The sequence below is a fragment of the Podarcis erhardii genome (assembly GCF_964252035.2).
Source record: "Podarcis erhardii genome assembly, chromosome: 13".
NCBI classification, from domain to species: Eukaryota; Metazoa; Chordata; class Lepidosauria; order Squamata; family Lacertidae; genus Podarcis; species Podarcis erhardii.
This window is the reverse complement of record NC_138502.1, coordinates 11,832,823-11,850,876: the sequence shown is the minus strand read 5'-3', so window position 1 is coordinate 11,850,876 and position 18,054 is coordinate 11,832,823. Positions and strand designations below refer to the sequence as shown.

The window sequence follows — 18,054 nt, the reverse complement described above, 5'->3', positions numbered from 1 at the left end:
TAAAAACCTGGTTTGATGTGTCCCACTTAATAGCACCCCCTCACACAACACACACCAAGTAGCTGCCAGGCCTAAATTGCCGCTTTGCGGAGAACATAAAAACCACTGGTCCATCTTGTCTGCACTTGATGGGCTGCAGTTATTCAGGGCTTCAGACAGTGGCATTCCCAGCCAGGGAATGCTGGGACCTTCTGCATTTTCTACCTGTGAGCCCAGGAGCTTGATTGACATGTGTGTGGATGTGGGTGTGGGTTTGTGATGGTTTACAAAGACTGTTCTGAAGTTCTGACGTGCTCCACATCCCTTCCCCAAATACCTAGGAAGTGAAGTCCTTGCTGAGTGCTTGTGATGGGATCTCAGCCTGTGAGTTCCTGTCGGAGGTAACGGTCTGCCTCGGGGCCTTTAACGGACGCTTGGAGCTGTGGAGCCTGAGGGAAGGATGCAGGTAAGCCTCTCCAAAACGGTGGTCTGAGCCGGTTCCACAGCACAGATGGTGATGGCTGCTCGTTATTTACCTGTGAGGCAAAATGAGCAGCGGTGGTCTGACATGAGGTTGGCTGGAGGGAAATGTCTCCCATGGATTTGTAGTGCTGGAACAGCAGGCAGGGCACCCAGATTTAGATGTTCCTGACAAGGATCTGGCAGTCCACGTACCAATTAATGGCAGACCCAGGAACAATGTATGCTGCAAGTTTCTTCCCTCATGACGTTTATTTTCCTTTCCATTATCAACATCCAAATGGTGTTTAAAAACATTCCTGTTCACCCAAGGATTTGATGATGATGATAATTTTATTATACCCCGTCCATCTAGCTGGGTTTCCCCAGCCACTCTGGGTGGCTCCCAACAGAATATTAAAAACATGATAAGACATCAAACATTAAAATCTTCCCTAAACAGGGCTTCCTTCAGATGTCTTCTAAAAGTCAGATAGTTGTTTGTTTCTTTGACATCTGATGAGAGGGCATTCCACAGGGCTGGCGCCACCACCAAGAAGGCCCTATGCCTGGTTCCCTGTACCTTCGCTTCTCACAGTGAGGGAACCGCCAGAAGGCCCTTGGAGCTGGACCTCAGTGTCCAGGCTGAACAATGGGGGTGGAGATGCTCCTTCAGGGATACTGGGCTGAGGCTATTTAAAATGTATTTATTTTTATTTATTCATTCATTGGAGTGGGATAGAAATTTTGAGGAGAGCATTCCTGGGTCAGGCCTGAGTCCAGCATCCTGTTCTCCACATTGACCAAATAGATGCATGGCTCTAGGAAGTTTGCAAGCAAGACCTGAGGATAATCGAATTCAAAATGGCCGCTGTAGCTAATTTGCTAATTCTTAATTTTTCCGGTATCTTCCGTCCTGCTTCTTGCTTAATATTGCTTGACTAGCTCAGCTGGGTGCCAGCTTTAAGTGACATGTTCCTCTTTTCGTTTTGCTCGCGGGGTGTTTAGGCTCATGGGCACAGATGCCCATAAGACCCAGATCACGGATTGCTGCACCAACGCTGGCTGCAAGCTGCTCGCTACTGTCTCCCTGGATGGCCACCTCAAGGTATTTGCTCTCTTCCAAACTTTTCCTTCCATCTTATTTCTGTCCCAGCTTTGAGGGGGATGACGGCCATTTTGACAAAGGCCACATGCTAGACCACTATTACACTGCTTTAAACAGTTGGAAAAGTTGAAGAATTCTGGAAACTGTAGTTTAAGAGTGCTGAGAGTTGTTAGGAAACCCCTACACACCTCACAGAGCTACAGTTTCCAGAGTCCCCTGGGAATGTGGATTGATTGATAAACCACTCTGGGGATTGTAGTTCTGCCAGCAGTTTACTTGCATAATCAGGGTATAGAGGTGGGGACAGATACTCTGTCGTGTGCAAGTAATTACAGAATGCTTCCCTAAGGGGGTGGGAAAAACTTATGGATTGCCAGTAGTGACACACTTTTATTTTTTAACAGGGAAAGAATCCTTTTAGTATGCAGTAGCGATAATGCTTGTTTGTAATTTTCTTTTTCAGCTCTGGGAATCTACTCATGGTCAGCTGACACATGAACGAGACTGCTTGTGTCCTTTGAACTGTGTGGCCTTTCACCCCGAGGGTCAATTGGTCGCTACCGGAGGGTGGGACAGAACTGTCACCGTCCTGGATGCTAATGAGATGAGTGTGACCTCGGTGAGGAAGGGGGAAATATTCTAAATATTGTTGGTTAGGGGTGGGTTAAAGAGATCAAGACAATGAAAACAGAGGCAGCTTTCAAATTTAGTCTGTTTCAGAGATGGGAGAATCTATGATCTTCAGATGTTGCCAAACTCCTATTAGTAAAGTCATTTAAATAACACAGCTGGAGTCTGGAGAGAAAAGTCCTGATAACACTTGACTGAGGAAAATGAACAAAGCAGCATATAATTTGAAAAACAGAAAATAGGGAGACGTTCAGCCAAATATACAGGGGAAAACTCGCTCAGAACTACACAGCCAATCAGAGCATGGGATACCTCACTAGAAATCATGCCACTCTGCTAAGCCTCTGATAACAGAATTAACCTTTAAGTTACAAATTGAAGCATCCCTGCTGTTTCACTTCTGACAACCACAACTCCCCTGATCCATTGCCTCTGCTGGCAGAGGGGGCCGATGAGAGTTTCACTCCATCCACATCTGCAGAGTCGCAGGTTCCCCATCTTGATGCACCTCCTACAGAACAGAGCAGCTTTTTTGACTCCTGTTTCCCCTTACAGGTGATGAAAGGCCACGATGCTTCCATCCATTCCATTTCCTTCTCCTCGGCTGGAAATGTTTTGGCAGCAGGAACCCTGATGGGATCTGTCCATCTTTGGTCGTGGCAGGAGGCTGTTGTCTTGAAAACATTCTCAAGTCACTCGGGTTGTGTCTCTGTTGCTCTGTTCCTCCCAGGGGGTGAACTGCTCACAGCAGGAGAAGATTGCAAGGTGGTAATAATAATAATAATAATAATAATAATAATAATAATAATAATTTTGTATTGATTGGGAATGGGTGGAATGTTGGGAAGAAATATACGGAGAGTTGGGTGTATCCCATAGCTGTCAACTTACAGATTTGAAAATAAGGGTCCAGCAGCCTCGAAAATAAGGGTCCAGCAGCCTCGAAAATAAGGGACCAGCAGCCTCGAAAATAAGGGACCAGCAGCCTCGAAAATAAGGGATCAGCAGCCAAAATAAGGGATTTTGCTTAGTTTATGAGTTCCATCAGCCCTTCCCCGCCCGAGAGGGAGGGAGGGAGGGAGGGAGAGAGATTCTCGCCCATGCCACCCACGAGCCCGGCATGAGGCTGTTGTGGCGCCATGATGGCCGCTGAAGCGCCGCCCTTCTGCGTCCCTCCCCATCCCCTCCTCTTCCTCCTCCCTCAGGCCGCCTCCTCAGCCACCACTGCTGCTGTGGCCTCCGGCTTCCCTTGGCAGTGCGGTGGAAGTCTTGCAAGAGAGGGGCTTACTGCTCGCCCACCACCACCCATCTCCTCACGACGCGCGCCTGAGGGGGAAAAGGGTGAGACAGAGACGCGGCGGCTCATGCGTGCGCTCTCCTGAGGTGGAGTACCCCGAGCCGCTGTTCCCTCCCGAGCCGGGCGAGTATGAAACCCGGGAAATTTAAGGGATGTCATCAATCTGGGACAGCAGCGGGACATGGAACTGGGATAAGGGAGTTTCCCGCCAAATAAGGGACGGTTGACAGCTATGGTGTATCCTTTCCAGAATCTTGGGAATTGTAGCTCCATGGTGTGGTCACTCTTAACAAACTTCAGTTCTCAGGATACTTTGGGAGGGTAGCAGGGAAGCTATGACTGTTCATACAAGGTGTGACCGGAAAGTTCGGAGAATGGCCACAGAAATCGGACAGCGAGAAATATTCAAACGTACAATCGGCATTGGAAACCCACAAAATACTCACAATTGTGTATGGAGAGGAATCTGTAACTCGAAAGACAGTGTATGAGTGATTTAAGTGTTTCTGTGAAGGGCGGCAAACCATCAAAGATGACCCTTGGTCTGGCAGACTGCCGACAAGCAGAACGTCGGCAAATGTCGACAGAGCTCGTGAGTTATTGATGCAGGATTGACATTTGTCCGTCCAAATGATGGTGAAAGAATTGCATAGTCCATGTGAAATCATCACTGAGGTTACTGAGTTGTCCCACCTTCCATATTCTCCCGATGTGCCCCACCGGATTTCTTTCTTTTTCCAAAACTGAAATCTGTACTGAAAGGGCACAGATTTTCCAACATTTCACATGTCCAAAGTGCTGTGACGAGGGAACTGAAAGCAGTACAAAAAGAGGACTTCTCCAGAAGCTTCCAACAGTTCTACGGACGTTGTCAACAGAGCATTGTATCAGAGGGGTTCTACATTGAAGGCCTGTAAGGCATGTACATTCAAATATTTCTCGCTGTCCGATTTCTGTGACCATTCACCAAATTTTCTGGTCACACCTTGTAGAATCACAGAATTACAGAGCTGGAAGGGACCCCTGAAGTGTTTAAGTAGGATAATAGTGCTTTAAACAGTGTGGATGCGGCCACTGAAGAGAGAGAGTGTGTTAACATTGCAGGAGGGATCTCTTCTCAGTATGATGTGTGCATGTCTTTGTGCCTAGCATAACTGACTTTGTGCGTTCTGAGTTGCATACTGAGAGCCAGTGTGGTGTAGTGGTTAAGAGTGGTGGACTCGTAATCTGGTGAACCAGGTTCGATTCCCCACTCCTCCACATGCAGCTGCTGGGTGACCTTGGGCTAATCACACTTCTCTGAAGTCTCTCAGCCCCACTCATCTCACAGAGTGTTTGTTGTGGGGGAGGAAGGGAAAGGAGATGGTTAGCCGCTTTGAGACTTCTTCGGGTAGTGATAAAGCGGGACATCAAATCCAAACTCTTCTTCTTCTTGCAGGTCCAGCTTTGGGCAGGTCACCAGGGGCAACTGTGGAGAACCTTGCTGTCAGCAGTCTCCTCCCCAGCTCTGTGCACTGCAGCCAATCCCGATTGCAGCCGCTTCGCTGTGGGGCACCATTCGGGAGACCTCCGGGTCTTCACACAACTTTGGCGTACGTTTTGCATTTGTCTCCTTAAGCCATTTGAATCCTCGACGAAACCCTGCGGTCTCCCATATGTTGTTGGATTTCCGCTCCCATCAGCCTTGGCAAGAGCAGCCAAGGCAATATGGGAGGTGCAGTCCAACAACATCTGAAGGGCACCATATTTGCTGTTCCTGGTGTTAATGATGATGATGATGTATATGCTGCCCATCTTACTTGGTTCCCCAGTAAGAATTGCTGCCCAGGTGCAATTTTATCCTGGAGGACTGGTCTTCAGCGCTCCCAAGTTCTTCCATTTTATTTCTGTCTCTCTTAGACGCTCCACTGCCCCACAGTGGTGCAACGGGGGTTGCTTTCTGTAGCCTGGCCTGGCTGGACAGCCTCCACCTGGTTGGGGGCAGCAGCGACGGGTCCCTGTACGTCACAAACACCTCCCAGTACAGCCGCCTTTGCCTCCGTAAGCTGCAAGGCCACAAAGGAGCCGTGACGGGCCTCGCCGTCTTCGAGAAGCTGGTGGCGTCGGTGTCAGGTGATTTGGAGAAGAAGCCCCTGGTGGGCGGCGTTACGTTGCTTGCCTTTTTCCATCCTTGCCTCTCCTTAGGGCTTCAGCCAGAAGCTGAAGATGAAAGGAAGGGAAAGTTTGCAGGGCTGGATAATGCAGGGGTTGATTTAGATGACCTAAGTAGCTTCTCTTTTGCCTTGCAAACTGCATGACAGTGGAAGGAGAGAGGGAAGCTTGTAGTAAGAGGCAGAGCTGATGCGTGCTTTGGGCTTAGGCTCCAGTTATCATGTGGGCCCATTGTGTTTTTCCCCCCGTCTGAAAAACCTTGGTGATCCACTTTCAGTTATTGTAGGACTATATTGAGTTTAGATGGACCCAATACTCTTGGTAAGAGCTTCCTATCTTCCTTCCTTCCTTTTTTCTCCCTCTCCCTCTCTCATTGTATTCTGGCTATACCAGCCTATTCAAGAACCACTTGTGTTGAGATTTCTCCAGAGCCTAGGAAGTGATTGGTGCCTCAGGGATGGGTGCCCCTCCCTGGCTTGCTTCTGCACTTTCTAGAGTAGGCCTACCAAAAAGCTGGCTTTCTTTGCTGGCCCAGTGACTTGGCTGGTCAGGAAAGTGGAGCAACTTCTATCAGAGCAACTAGGGTCCTGCATTGTCAAAAGTCTGTGGGGAGAGCAAGGCCAGAGACCTAGACGGAAGCAGCTTGCTGCAGTCGCCATGTTGTTAGGGGTGTCCATGGCAAAGGAGAAGCTGGCTGCACAGCCCTGTCTTCCATCTGGGTCACTGAGGACTGAGTAGAGTCCCGAGGGTCAGACATAGAGGCCTGGAGGCCTCCCCTCCTGATCCCTCAGTCTGAGGCATCCATTATTTCACCAGAATTTCCCCCCTCATATTCTTTTTCTCTTTTCTAGAGGATTTCACTGTCCAGCTGTGGTTTTCAGAGACTCTGAGGCCAACGGATCCTGCTGCGGATGCTGACATCCTGCCCCTTGCTGTCCTCCGGGGTCACACCGGGGGGGTTACATGCTGCGCCTTCAGCCTTGACGGCCGCTACCTTGCCACAGGAGGCAAAGACCGGGTAAGGCAGCCTTGTCTTGAGGAGAGGGCTCCTCCACAAGGCCCAGCAGGGGTGGCACAGAGCAGCTTCCTTGATCTTCCCCTTACAATGCACACCTTTGAATAGATGTTGATATGCGCTCAGAGCAATTGTGAGTCTCAGCTGGCCTAACTAATATCTCAGTGGGCAAGCCTGTGCACCAAACGAGATGCCCCAGAATCCTTTGCAACATACGTCTTGGCAGAGGAGATGCTGTGGCAGAGGCCGGTAACCTGTTTCAGCCTGAAGAGCTGCATTGCCTTTGGGGCAACCTTTTGAGGGACCCATGCCAGTAATGTGCAGGGCCAGAAGTAAGCAGAGCAACAGATACGAATTTTGCCTCTTGTGCAGTGGGCAAGTGTCTGCACCCCACTCCTTCCTACATCCAGGCAAGCAAGCAGCACTATCGGAGTTCAGTGACACACATTCTAGCCAGGCAAAAGTATTCAAGGGACGGTGAGAGCAGGGACATGGAGTGGGAGTGGCCCGAGGAGAGTCCTGAGGGCCACACAGAAAAACCTAGAGGGCCACATTCGGCTTCCAAGCCAGAGGTTGGTCATCCCTGTGATATGAAAAGGCAGAAAGTGGAGAAAAAAAAATACTGCTTTTGGAGGCGGAGCAGAGTAAGGAACAGGGCAAAAGACTGGTGTAATGTTAACAAAATGTAGATTCTTATTTTATTTCCCCACTGTGTTCTGCTCCGGTTTTCAGGCCTTGTTTCTTTGGGATGTCAGGGACCCCTCCCAGAAGACCCCTTCCCTCTGGCGCTCCATGCTTTTCTGCCACCAGGACTGGATCTCCTGCTGTGCCTGGGCAGGCCCCATGTTGGTGAGTTTGGACGGCCACTGCACGGAGTGGGTGGGTAGGTGGGCTTTTCATGCACGAAGAATCCCAGAAATGGAGGGGGGAGGACCAAACAGAGCCAGCTTACACCCTTCCCAAAGGGCAGGTCTGGGCACCCACCTATTTAACCTAGCAGCTCTTTGCAGTAGCTCATCCTGCATGCAGTTGGCTCCTGCATGCAGTGAGTGGGGAGAAAAGCTAGTGTTTGGGCACAAGGGGAGCTAACAAGCTGCTTTTGGGTTGTCTTGGACTCCCAGCTCTCATCAGTTGCAGCCAGCAGGGCCAATAGTAGACATTTATTATTTGGATTCAAAGGATGGCCCAGTAGGGATGGGAGAAGGCAGGGATTTCAGTTCTGACCTGTATTCATCATACTTGACACTGTTTCCATTACACTGCAGTTTGGTTTCTGCTAAATGTTACATGTTCTCTGTTAAACATAAATTACAAAACTGTTTACATAACTTACGTAACTTACATTTATTTGAGTGTCAAAATGATGGCAAAAAGTAATCAATTACATATCCTTTGTGGACTCCCAAACAACGTGAACGAATCCCACAACAGGCAGACATGTGAACTGCAGTATTTGTTCACTTCCTTTTCTACGTTCCTCTGAATTCTCTGGCATCCCCAGGCCTCAGAGCAGGCACCAGTGAAGGGCCCTTGTCAGGGTGTTGGGACGGTGGCAGCTGCCCCAAGGATGCTAGATGCTGATACTGGCTTTGATGTGTTTGGTACCCTGGTGATAACTTGCTGGCTGATTATTTGGAACATCTGATTCCTCCTGTCATCTTCCAATGGGGAAATTGAGGTGGTTGGGAGTATCACCCACGGCAGGTCTCCTAAACCTAGCAGCCTCTGATGTACATCCCACTATTTCTAACTTCCTGCCTGTCCTTTGCATTGTTCCCCAAACAGCTCACTGGCTCCAACGACTGCACCGTCTGCCTCTGGGATCCCAAAACTGGCCAGCGCCTCCAGGAATTCCTGGGCCACCAAAGCCCAGTATGCAGTGTCATGAGTGAGGTAGGCAATAGAATCCTTCTGAGGCTTCGTCCTTCATTTTCTTACCTTGGCCCTAGACGTGTTCCTGAATTCTGCAAAGCATGCTACGTTGGGCTTTGCGGATTCTAAAATGAAGAGGCAGCAAGTCACAGAACATCCTCTTCTTCATCTGCCTGAAATGGCACCTGAGGGGACAAACCAGATGTTGCATTAAAGACATGTTTGCTTTTAATGTACATATTTTTCTGGGTGGGGCTGGAGGGAGTTGTACTCCAAAACCTCTGGGGAGCGCCAGGGTGGGTGAAGGCTGCAAATAGCAACGGCGGTGGATGGGAGAAAAACCTATCTAGGTTGCCTTCTCTTCCCCTCCTGAAGAGAATCCCTCCTTTTTTGGAAAATGCCATATTTGCATTGGGAGGAAATCTCCCACAGATACCAGCCGCCATAGCAAATCCTTACATTAAAAAGCAAAAACAAAGAAACACTGCTGTACAGGTTAAATCAGAGCATTGCAGAGTTGGAAGGCACCAGGTGCTAGTTTATCTAGTGCAGCCCTTGTCAGTGCAGGAATCTCTTGTCCAGCGTGGGCCTGAGCTATCCCAGCTGAGTACAGATACATCTTACCATCTTGCATAGTTTGGCCTTGAGTGTCTTATGGATGCCATTAAAAAAACCTCAGTGCTGTTCCCAGGTCCTCCCAGGTCCATTCTAGTCTCCCCGACTCTATTATTGACCTTGTGTCTGTGGCCTATCCTGCCTTGGCTCCCCTTTTTCATCCTGGGTACCACATTCCATTCTGGGCAGGCTTCCTGGGGCCACATGCCAGTGGTGGGTGAGGCCAGAGGCAAAAGTGGGTGGAGCAACAAATGTAAATGTTCTCCGCACAACGCCCCCTTCTCCATCCATGCAAGCAAGAAGCACTATCAGAATGCAAGGGCCTGTTCCATCCAGGCAAAACCACTTGGGGCAGTGAAGTGAGGGGTGCGGCCTGCAGGGAGGAATCCAACGGCCGGATGCGGCCCCTGGCCCTGAGGTTCCCCATCCCTGCCTTAACTCTGTGCATGGAACGCTTGTTGCAGTCGTCCTCTGGATAAATATGCATGGCCTTGGTTCATCCCTTGTTGACTGCTACTCTTTCTGGTTCCTGTGACAGAAAGAACACGTGTTCTCCGTGGGCAGGGATGGGATGCTGGTGGCGTGGAACCGACAGGGGCTGGAGATGACTCGCTTCCTGGCTCACCCTGACCGGGCCAACCACTGTGCAGGCTTCAGAGATCCACGTAAGATACTTCAGCCACCACTTTTTGGAAATCCAGGGAAGGGAAATGAGCTCTGAAATTCTGGTCTCTGTTACTTGACCATATGATACATATGATAAATGCAGATTTGCATTTATTTTAGATGAGCATATGGTAAAGGTTCACACGAATATGTACAAGTTTGAATGCTCAAATTGTTCACTGTCCAAGTAAGGTATTGCAAGCAGCCCTTTCAAGACTGTAGATCTGAGCTGTCTAGCAGATTTTGAACTTGGTAATGTAAGAATACCAAGGTCTGACAGGGGGCTGTGGGTTGCTGAGGAGTTTGACCTCTCTGAAGAAGCTTAGCTTAATTACATGACTGAAGACCTTTCTTTGGTTCCTGCAAAGTCACCTCCCCGTGAGAAAGTTGGCTGCTTTTAGTTGCCAGTTAGATGAGGAAGATTTTAGTGAATGTGTAAATAATAATTTTATTATTGGTCAGATATGATTTTATAAATAGCCAGAATTAAAGAAAAAAATGTGAAAACAGATTTTCAAAGTGGGGAAGTATTGCCCTTAAAATTGGGCAGTGAGAGGTATTGTCACTTGGAACAGCTGACCTACCTTTTGCCCTCTGCCCTACCTTCATAAACATGATGTTAGTACATTTCTTTCTTTTTTTTCCACAGGGGAAAAAGAGTTTATTTTGGCTGCAGCTGGCGGTGATGGCACAGTGAAACTTTGGAAGCCCCTGAAGGTGAGAGATGGGGGGAATATGTGTGTGTGTATGTGTGTGTGTGTAGATTTGATGTACTAAACTAACATTCACCAACCTTGTTCTCTCCAGATCTTTTGACTATAACTCCCACCAGCCCCTAGCCAGTGTTCTGTGCTGTCTGATGGGAGTTGTAGTCCAGAACATCTGGAGAGAGCACCAGGTTGGCGAAGGCTGCCCTAAACAAAAATGCCCTTGAAAATTTGGCTGGTGATTTGACTTCTCAAAGATTCTGCAGTTACTTGCGTTAAGGGCAGCCTGTTATCCATAGTTGCCTAATAAATATCTTAACGTTTACCTGTTAGGCTCTATTCCCACCCACCCCCAAAAAACAACCCACAACCTCTTGGCTACACTTGTAAGGCTGGGCAAACCAGCCACAGCAGCAGTTTGAAGGTCTCGTAAATGTCATACACATCACCTCTTCTGAGGCTGTGTACCCAACACACCTTTTAAAGCACATTCCAAGCACACTCTTTCCCTCAAAGGATTCTGGGCACAGTAGTTTACCCCTCACAGAGGGACAAGTCCCAGCAGCCCTTAACAAACTACAGGGCCCAGAATCCTCTGAGGGAAAGTGTGCTTGGCATGTGCTTCAAAGGGTACAGCTTGGGCACACCCTGGGCTTGTCTGCCTCTCACAAATAGGGCATGCATGAGGGGAAAGTGACAAAAGTTGGCTGAACTTCAGAGCTGCTGGAACACTTACTGAGAACTAGGTTAGAATATGGCTTAAACTCTTCTTAACTGATGGATCAAGGTATCATTCTTGTTGTTAGTGGATAGGAGCCAAACTGGTCTGCCCTGCACCTGTTGTTGTTGTTTAGTCCTTTAGTCATCTCCGACTCTTCGTGACCCCATGGACCAGAGCACGCCAGGCACTCCTGTCTTCCACTGCCTCCCGCAGTTTGGTCAGACTCATGTTCATAGCTTCGAGAACACTGTCCAACCATCTCATCCTCTGTCCTCCCCTTTTCCTTGTGCCCTCCATCTTTCCCAACATCAGGGTCTTTTCCAGGGAGTCTTCTCTTCTCATGAGGTGGCCATAGGCGCCGACTCCATGGGGCCTGGGGGGGCCCGAGCCCCCTCAAAAATTCGTTTGGGGGGGCTCTGCCCCCCAATAATTTAAGAAAATTATATTACTGCTGCGAAGAGGCGGGAGGGAGAGGAGGCCCCTTGGGAGGAGCGGGCAGGTGCTGGGGCGGCAGCGCCGGGCGGGGGCCGAGGGGTGGGCGCCCCCCTGCGCGGGCATCGCCTCGCCGCCGCCGCGGGCTTGGCTGGGCCGCCGGCTGAGGGGAAGCGCCAAACAAGGCCAGGATCCAGGCCCGCCCCGCTCTCCTTATTTGGCGCCCGGTTCCGGCTCCCGGGTGGCCTCCTCCCTCCCGCTCTCGCTACCAGTGGAAAGAGAGACGGAGCTGCAGCGGAACCCGCAGCCTTTGCAGGCGCCACCCGGCCGCGGGAGGGGAGCGCGGAGGAGCCCCGCGGGCCTGGGCCCGGCCAGCCGAGCCCTCCCGAATTGCGCCCCGCAGCCAGGATCTTGTGGCGAGGACCCCGGTATGGGCCCCCCCAATATTTTTTATAAGTCGGCGCCCCTGGAGGTGGCCAAAGTATTGGAGCCTCAGCTTCACAATCTGTCCTTCCAGTGAGCACTCAGGGCTGATTTCCTGAAGAATGGATAGGTTTGATCTTCTTGCAGTCCATGGGACTCTCAAGAGTCTCCTCCGGCACCATAATTCAAAAGCATCAATTCTTCGGCGATCAGCCTTCTTTATGGTCCAGCTCTCACTTCCATACATCACTACTGGGAAAGCCCTGCACCTACACCATAATAATCTCTCCCTCGTGGGCAACTCTTGGCACCTAGACCCAAGCCCTGTTCTGCCTCCCAACTCCTTGCTCACTCCTTTCCTGTTTCCTCGCAGCTGGCGGAACCTGACGTCTTCCCTGGCCACTGCGCTGCCATCTGTGGGGCTGCTGCTTCCCCAGCATCTTCCTCTTTCCTGACAATATCCAAAGACAACACAGTCCGAGTGTGGGCTGCCCCCAAGGAAAAGGGTTAGTATCGGGGTAGGGGGCCTTCTCGCAGCTCCCTGCTCTTCCTGCATTTGTAGGTCGAACCAAAAGGTTGGTTGGGAGCACAGTTGCTTGTGTTTTGCGTCCGTTACCAAAGAGCCCATCTGCCTTATATCGAGGGAGGCCATTGGTCCATCTAGCTCAGTATTGTCTATGTGGATTGGCTCTGGGCTCTCCAGAAATTCAGGCAGATTCTTCCTCGCCCTCCTTAGCGATTGAAACCGGGAGCCTTCTGCATGCAAGGCAGTTAAGCTCTCCCACTGAGCTTACAGGCCTCCCCACATTTAATGACCAATTTGGGTGTGTTCATTTGTTGTTAGAATTTTGTGTCCACACGATTAAACCAGCTGTGTTTGGAGTGGAGGGTGGAGAGATTTCCAGCTGACCTCTCACGACGACACATTGTGGCTCCACCCTTTCCCCTCACTGTGCTCATTAGGGTCGCACAAACACCATCCATTTCAAGCACACCCCCCAAGAATCCTGCGAAATACCCCCTCACAGAGCTACAATTCCCAGTGCCCTGGACAAACTACGGTTCTCAGCATTCTTGGGGAGAAGTTGCACGTGTGCATGTGACCAAATACGCTTTTAAAAACTGCAAATTGGTTGGTCCCAGCTGATCATTGTCTTGCTGAGCTGTTTCCCCCCTTGGTCACCAACAGGAGCCGCCAAAGACCTTCCCTCTCACCACGGTGCCGTCACGGCCTTGGCCTGGTCCCCCGATGGGGACTTCGTTGCGTCTGGTGGGGAACGCGGAGACCTGGTCCTCTGGCACAAAGCCAAGGCTGTGGAGAAAGTGAAGGTAAGTCCAAGGGCGCTGGACTCCCCAACATCATCAGAAGGGCCACAGCTTCCTCACCTCTCGCCTCTCCAGTGCCGGAAAGAAGGCTTGGAGGGAGAAGCCACCACCTGGTGGCCATAGAGTTGGAATGGATTCTTGAGGGTCATTCACTCCCAACCCCCTGCAGTGCAGGAATCTTCTGCCCATTGTGGGGCTTGAACCCACGGCCTCAAGATTGAGAGTCTTGTGCTCTACCAACTGAGCTATCCAAATGCACCTTGGGCTTTGTCCGGCCCTTCGGTATAGCAAACGGTTGCATGAGTGGCTTCGCTTCTTTCACCACCCAGGCCGGCCAGCGTTGCATCAGTGCCTTAGCCTTCATTTCCACCTGCACCATCCTTGTGGCAGCTGATGGGATCAGCCTCTGGTACATAAGCAGGCAGCGCGATGGAACCATCAGGTAAGGTTGCACAAACCGTCCCAGGACTGCTGGGTCTCCATTGTGAGCCACTTGTCCTGGGAGTGCCTGCCTGCACGATGGAGCTTTCAGCCCCATAACCAAGAGAGAGCCCCTCTGGGCCTCTGCTTCTCCACAGCTGTGTCTCCACAGCATGTTGCTGATCCTGAGTTTTTTTGTATTCTTCTCTCTGTGTGTATTTCTCCCTTTTCCCCTTGAACAGCTTGACCCGCAGGAAGTGCCTGCGCCAAGCAGAGGAGTCTTCTGCGCTCTGTGTGGGGGTGCTCAGGCCCAGCGGCCCCATAGTTCTAGGAATGGCCGACGGAGATCTGCTGGTGCTGCAGCCTGGAGCCGAGAGCTTCCAGCAGAACCGGTGAGTTGGGAGAATGGCGGCCCTCAAGGGGCCGGGGGAAGACATTTCTAGGTGGTGGAACATTCCATGGCTCCAATACAGATCTTTTTCATCTCCATCCCAGATACACAGACAAAGTGTGGGATATCCAGCAGCACGTGAGCTTTGACATATCTGTGTCCGAGGAAGAGGAGGAGGAGGGGCATATCTTTCACATCTGGGACTCCGTGCACAGCCCGACCTTGTTCAAGATGGTGAGTGGCCACTGAGGCAAGGCCCAGGTGGGAATCGCCACAGGATTTGGCCAATTGCTGAGCTCTGGGCCTGCCAGGCTGCATCTACCTGCATGTTGTTGTTGTTTAGTCATTTAGTCGTGTCCGACTCTTCGTGACCCCATGGACCAGAGCACGCCAGGCACTCCTGTCTTCCACTGCCTCCCGCAGTTTGGTCAGACTCATGTTCATAGCTTTGAGAACACTGTCCAACCATCTCATCCTCTGTCCTCCCCTTTTCCTTGTGCCCTCCATCTTTCCCAACATCAGGGTCTTTTCCAGGGAGTCTTCTCTTCTCATGAGGTGGCCAAAGTATTGGAGCCTCAGTTTCACGACCTTCCAGTGAGCACTCAGGGCTGATTTCCTGAAGAATGGATAGGTTTGATCTTCTTGAAGTCCATGGGACTCTCAAGAGTCTCCTCCAGCACCATAATTCAAAAGCATCAATTCTTCGGTGATCAGCCTTCTTTATGGTCCAGCTCTCACTTCCATACATCACTACTGGGAAAACCATAGCTTTAACTATACGGACCTTTGTTGGCAAGGTGATGTCTCTGCTTTTTAAGATGCTGTCTACCTGCATAACCCCCGCTTATTATTGGTGGATTGATTGCATTGACATCCCATCTTTTTCTCAAAGGGGCTCAAGGTGACTTACATGGTTCACCCCCATTTCATCTCCACAGCAACCCTGTGAGGTAGGTTAGGGTGAAGGGGGAAGTGGCTGGCCCAGGGAGCTCCATGTGGGCGCTTGAGCCCAGATTTCCCAAATCCTAGCGGAAACTCTGTGCAAGTCTCCTGATCCCTTGTAACATTTTGAAAGAAGTGCCCAGGGATAATATCAGCTCAGAAAGGAGCTCTATTGGTGGCTTTAAGCAAGTACATATGTGTCTCTGTGTGCAGGCCTCAGGCCTGGGGCTGGGGGTGGGTAAATGTGGTTCTGCAGGCCTTCCCAGATTGCTCATCCCACATCTGAGCTTCCTGCTACCCACCCTCTTTCCAGGTACTTCCGGTGATGTCTGTTTTTTGCAGGAATTGTTCCACCTAGCTGTCCAGTCCAAAAGGAGATCCTGCAGCTCAGTTGTCATTGTGGCATGGCTGCCTCAGTTGTTCTGTGATGTTGTGCCCTTGGTCTGACCAGCTCAGAACTCCCAAGGCAGGTGGGACGTGGGTCTTCTGCCAGGAGAGGCCTGCTAATTTCTTGAGTTGCCCTTTCCTCACCAGAGCCGTCTTCTGTTTGTTCCTTTAGAGGGTAACCGAATCTGGGAAGTTAGAGGACACAGACGCCCTGGAGAAGATACCATGGGTACCCAAAAGGCCCTCTGTCTGGGTCACTGTTGCCCGGCAGGTCAAAGGTGAGGCCGAGACCAGGTTCCTGCTTATCCCAGTCTCACTTTTATATTTTGAGAGAGACTTTTGCTCAAGCAAAATGCCACTCTTGCACTCAGAAGCTTTTTGTTGCTCAGTGTTGTGTGGACATACTTGAAACTATAGGGGTGTCCCCTGCTTGGCAACCCGAGAGGAGCCCGTGTTGACGGCCTGCCCCTGGAATGAAATCACATTTAATGGGCTTAAAACTTTTGATATCTAAGATTCCAACGAGGTGCAATAATTTCGTAGGTTGTAACTGGGTGGAGATTGGCACAGTGTAGGGGTAGCCGAAGGTCACTCTCCCCAAAACTCCAGACTGCAATTCCCATAGGCCTCAACAAGCATGGAAGTTGTAGTCAAATGAGATCTGGCAGGCACCCTATTGGCTACTCCAGCACAGAATACGAAAAGCCCTGTAAAAGACAGCAGAAATCAGTTTGCATTAGAAAGGTGGATGCGTAAGTGGTAGATTTTGGATACGGGCTTGTGGGCACCTGGTTGGCCACTGTGAGAACAGAATGCTGGACTATAGGCCTGATCTATCAGAGCTCCAGCTGATTTGAAAGGAGTGGCGTTAGGGTTGGAGGGAGAGATGCACTCTTAATTCTGGCTTTTCCATTGGGGCAGGTAAACTCCTATTATGCGCAGACTCTGAAGGATGCCTCTGGACTCAGACCCGGCAGACTGAGGAGAGAGTGGATAAATGGAAGGCTGACGGCTGGCAGAGGAAAAAGGCAAGTCCTAGGGATGGGGGGAGAAGATAGGATGAATGGGGACCCACCTGAATCATCAGCCTGAGCAGCGAGCGGGATGCCTCCCAGGTGCAATTTTGAGTCACGTGCCTGTGGAAGTGACCGGGATTTTGAGCCCTTGCCTACCTCTGGGGCCTGATCCAGTTTGGAGATGCTTCCATAGAGTTCACTTGCAGTGCATCCACATCGAGGGGAACTGCAGTTCTGTAAAGGAAGGTCGTTTTAGGGCTCTTAGCAGGAAATTCTAAGCTTCCTCGACAAACCTACAATGACCAAGGTTATGCAGTGTAAACCAAAAGAGCAGAAGTTGCTTACAAAACGATCTTATGTTTGTGGCATGGGTACACTTTTGTTCTTCTGGTGGAGCAGGAAAATCCTGCCTTGGGGGGAACAGTGAAAAAGTCCACTGGAATTCTGCCAACTTTGCTGTTTTTGTACCACAAACCAGACTCTTACTTTACATGCTATTTTTTAATGAGATGAAATTGTCCTGAGCGCATTGCATACATTCATCATGCTGCATTTAGACTGGCTTATTTTTAAAATGTGAACCACTTTGAGCACAGATACATTTTAGTAAATGCAGTGTAACAGTAGACTGTGAGTATGCAAAGTGACTTTAAAAATGCTCTCGGGGCTTGAGAACTGGGACTTCCTTAATTGGCCTGAATCCTCAGGGTCACAGAGAGGGTGGGGTAAGGCAGTGTGATCTCGCTCTCGCTCTCCCTGTGGCCCCAAGGAAGCACATTCCAAGCCCTAGCAGACTTTAAAAATCCCTCTGCGTCTGTTGTTACTAGATTCACAGTGACAAAATCACAGCCCTGCATGTCCTCGGAGACAGGATTGTAACAGCATCACATGACCGAGATGTGAAGATTTGGGATGGCAACACTATGAAACTGGTGAGTAACTTCACACTCCCCTTCCTCTCCCAGTGGGGCATCTTACATCGCACTTTTAGTATGCACACAGACTTAGCCTTTATGTTCCAAAACTGGCACGGTTAGTATGTTTGGACTAGAGCTGTCCAATATAGACACACTATAAAGCACATGGTTTCCTCCAAAGAATCCTGGGAAATATAGTAGAAGTGTTCTGGGAGTTGTAGCACTGTGAATGGTTAAACTACAGTTCCCAGGATTCTTTTGGGGTAAGGAGTCCTATCTTGTATGCCTTCATGAATGGTTTTTTAAAAACTTGGCTGTCAATTTGCTTCAGGAAGTAAATAAAGCACTATACTGTGTATATATATATATATATATAAGGGACACGGCTGGTGCTGTGCATTAAACCACAGAGCCTAGGGCTTGCCAATCAGAAGCTCGGCGGTTCAAATCCCCGCAATGGGGTGGGCTCCCGTTGCTCGGTCCCTGCTCCTGCCAACCTAGCAGTTCGAAAGCACAAAGTGCAAGTAGATAAATAGGTACTGCTCCGGCGGGAAGCCAAGCGGCGTTTCCGTGCGCTGCT

General features: G+C 50.2%; 1 protein-coding gene across 4 annotated transcripts in view; it reads left to right on the top strand.

The window, feature by feature from the left end:
* Positions 1 to 18,054, top strand: part of TEP1 (telomerase associated protein 1) — a 55,072-nt gene that overhangs the window by 36,127 nt on the left and 891 nt on the right. For all 4 annotated transcript variants that reach the window (XM_081835133.1, XM_081835132.1, XM_081835131.1 and 1 more), the window contains exons 37-55: positions 321 to 445; positions 1,447 to 1,546; positions 2,010 to 2,165; positions 2,732 to 2,941; positions 4,912 to 5,065; positions 5,373 to 5,585; positions 6,476 to 6,642; positions 7,372 to 7,488; positions 8,425 to 8,532; positions 9,665 to 9,791; positions 10,442 to 10,509; positions 12,449 to 12,581; positions 13,265 to 13,404; positions 13,731 to 13,843; positions 14,064 to 14,213; positions 14,317 to 14,446; positions 15,714 to 15,819; positions 16,463 to 16,569; positions 17,385 to 17,489. In XM_081835133.1, the coding sequence (XP_081691259.1) occupies positions 321 to 445; positions 1,447 to 1,546; positions 2,010 to 2,165; positions 2,732 to 2,941; positions 4,912 to 5,065; positions 5,373 to 5,585; positions 6,476 to 6,642; positions 7,372 to 7,488; positions 8,425 to 8,532; positions 9,665 to 9,791; positions 10,442 to 10,509; positions 12,449 to 12,581; positions 13,265 to 13,404; positions 13,731 to 13,843; positions 14,064 to 14,213; positions 14,317 to 14,446; positions 15,714 to 15,819; positions 16,463 to 16,569; positions 17,385 to 17,489 (2,529 nt within the window). The remainder of the gene's footprint in view (positions 1 to 320; positions 446 to 1,446; positions 1,547 to 2,009; positions 2,166 to 2,731; positions 2,942 to 4,911; positions 5,066 to 5,372; positions 5,586 to 6,475; positions 6,643 to 7,371; positions 7,489 to 8,424; positions 8,533 to 9,664; positions 9,792 to 10,441; positions 10,510 to 12,448; positions 12,582 to 13,264; positions 13,405 to 13,730; positions 13,844 to 14,063; positions 14,214 to 14,316; positions 14,447 to 15,713; positions 15,820 to 16,462; positions 16,570 to 17,384; positions 17,490 to 18,054) is intronic.